The sequence below is a fragment of the Echinops telfairi genome, unplaced genomic scaffold, assembly GCF_000313985.2.
Source record: "Echinops telfairi isolate 266 unplaced genomic scaffold, ASM31398v2 ScPeMD7_46;HRSCAF=168, whole genome shotgun sequence".
NCBI classification, from domain to species: Eukaryota; Metazoa; Chordata; class Mammalia; order Afrosoricida; family Tenrecidae; genus Echinops; species Echinops telfairi.
The window spans coordinates 632,599-635,191 of record NW_022103944.1 but is presented as its reverse complement, the minus strand read 5'-3'; the positions used below and the strand labels follow the sequence as shown (position 1 = coordinate 635,191).

The window sequence follows — 2,593 nt, the reverse complement described above, 5'->3', positions numbered from 1 at the left end:
TCATGGGCTGTTCACCAGGGCTGGACACACGGCAATTGCGCTTTCATCTCCCTCACTTCTGTGAGTGCACCCTAGGAGACATTGAGTCTTCTTGCCTAACTCTGAGCCCACCTCTGGAGGCTAAGTTGAGGGAACTAGAATTTTCTTCTTGACCGCTGCAAGAACCCCCTCCTCGCCGCCCTGACTGGATCCCAAACTGCCACGAGGTGGGGCCAGGCCTGCCAGGAGTCCCACTCTACCTTGAGGAAGTTTGCCAGGTCTTTCACCACCAGCTGCTTGAACTCTTGTTGGTTCAGGGTATCAGGGTGGCCCAGGCGCGTCGAGTATTGATGGAAGACGTTGATGATGGTCTGGATACTGCCTTCCATCTGTGACATTTCGCATGCCATCTTCTCACAGGGTCTGAATCATGGAGCAGAAAGGGATGAGGGGCTTGGATGAAAAGGCCACCGGCTTCCCTGGCGCCTCTCAGTGGCCGCTCACAGGACACACACACACACACACACACACACACACACACGCTCACGCGCACCCAGGACCCAATTTAGCTGGGCTGACGCTGGCACATGCCTGAGTAAAACAACGTTTAGAGTATGTGAGAAATGGTACAAAGCAATGTGACTGGAGGGCAGAAGGCTGCTGGAGAATACGACGACGCAGGGTGAAGGAAGTCGAGAGGGGCAGGCTCCATCAGGGAAAGAGGGAAGGAGGGCATGCTGGGCCGGAGAGAAAGAGAGGAAAGGGCAGCAGGCCCCTGGGCCAGCACCAGCCGGCAGCATCTGCTCACTTACCACACTGAGGAGCCGGGCAGGGGTTTGAGGGAGCGTAGCAGGCTCGGCCTTTATAGTCAAGCCCTGCTGGGCTACTCATCCCTCACTTGGGGATCATTGCTTCACAGGTGAGCAGTGTGGTAATGCTGAGCTGAACTGACAGTGCCAGGAAGGCCGGCTGGGGGCTGGGCAGGACAGGAAGTGTTCACATAGCTCTTCTGGCTTTCTTTTTTTTTTTGTGAAACTTCCAACCCTGGGTTGAGAGCTGGTTTGGGAGGAAGTGAGTTCGCTAGTTCATTTCCCTTCCATCTCAGCCCCTTGACCTCCCAGAGCAAGCCAGGGAGCCCAGTGTCCTCCTCTGGCAACCCTCCGCTCTGCCCTTCCCTGGGTCCTGCTGAGAGTGTGAGGCATCAGCCCACCTTCAATAGTCAGTAGCTGTTCCCCCACATGGGCAGCATGACCATGTCGTTTCCCCCCAGAAGTGCCACCGAGTCCTATAGACTGAGCCATCCCTGCTGTTTGCTTGACAAAAATGCTAAGTGCTTGCAGAAGGGTGAGGGGCTTGATTGGAGTTCTGCTTGGTAGCTAGCTTAGGGACAGGGGAGTTGTCCCTCTCATGCCTGCAAAACCCCCCATAGAGGAAGTTGGAAAGAAATCGGGCAACCAGTAGACATCTATGAAGACCCCAAACTAACCATGCTCATACCCAAGCCCCTTTGCAGGTGGGACGTACACCTAGGTGCCCAAACTAGGCCCAGGCTCATGGCATCACCCAGGTGGGCTTAACTTAGCCAATGAGGGCAACCAACTCCTTCAACCATGCCTTCACCCAGCCAGGGGGTGGGCTAGATTAAAGGCAGGGAGCGCACTCTGGCACACTCTCTTGTCCCTCACCCTCTTGCCCCTTGCTCCCTCAACCACTTGGTCCCTGGGATCACCCCTCCCCCAGTTCCGCACATGTGGTTGCTTGTGCCCAGTTTCAACCCCTTTGAGACTGTAAAACCTGAAGCTTGTCTTGTCTGTCATATAAACCCACTTGGATCACACAACGTGCTTTGGCATGAATTCTTTCAGCAGGCAAAGCAAAGAAGAGGTATGACCCACCCAGAAACCTAACTGTTCTTATGCACATTGGGTAACAGCTGGGGTTAAATGGGCACTCAGAGGGGTCTGCCCCATTGTTAGAAGACAAGGAAACAACACCCAGGGAGGGACCTGAACAAAGTCACATAACTGGTTTAAGGCAGAGCTAGCACCGAACCCAAATATCCTGGTTCCTGGGTAAGGGTAATTCTGCTGACTCCACACTGTTCCAGTCTGAGTAAGAGATTCTCAGGATGCAATCGCTTCCCTACAAGCTTCCAGTATTTCTCAACATTGCTCTTCTAGATTCTGTCCCCAGGTGAGAGCCAAGCCTCCCAAAGAACGTACAACTACTTAGAAGGCATAGCTCTCTGAAAGAGGCCTCCTGGGGGCCAACACGGTTCCTTTCGCTGCTACAGACCTCCACTGGGTCCCCAAGGGCCATGGGAGAAGGCTGAGGTGGCTTTCACTCAGCTCACCCACTCCTCCAGGAATGGGCCAGCCCCACCTGGTCAATTCCCCTCACCCTCAGCTCTGGATTGGCGCACAGAACCCACCTCCCGCCTTGGCAGCTCCAGGCCTTTCTCTCTCCCCCAGCCCCGTCACTCCACTGGGTGGTCTGGCCCATCCCTCCTGACTCAGTTCAAAGGCTCCCTTCCCCCTGGAAACCTGCTCCGTTTGCTCCCAATTGAAAGCATCTCTTCCTTCCCTGCATTCTCGGGGATTTTGGTTTGTTTTGC

The 2,593-nt window shown here is 54.9% G+C and overlaps 1 protein-coding gene across 1 annotated transcript in view; it reads right to left on the bottom strand.

Annotated features, from left to right (window-relative positions):
• S100A9 (S100 calcium binding protein A9) overlaps positions 1–880 on the bottom strand; it is a 2,185-nt gene extending 1,305 nt beyond the window's left edge. Inside the window, exons 1-2 of the mRNA XM_004717709.2 lie at positions 792–880; positions 240–402 (exon numbers count right to left, since the gene is read on the bottom strand). Of these exons, the coding sequence (XP_004717766.1) occupies positions 240–389 (150 nt within the window). The 5' untranslated portion in view covers positions 390–402; positions 792–880. The remainder of the gene's footprint in view (positions 1–239; positions 403–791) is intronic.
• Positions 881–2,593: the final 1,713 nt, after the last annotated feature.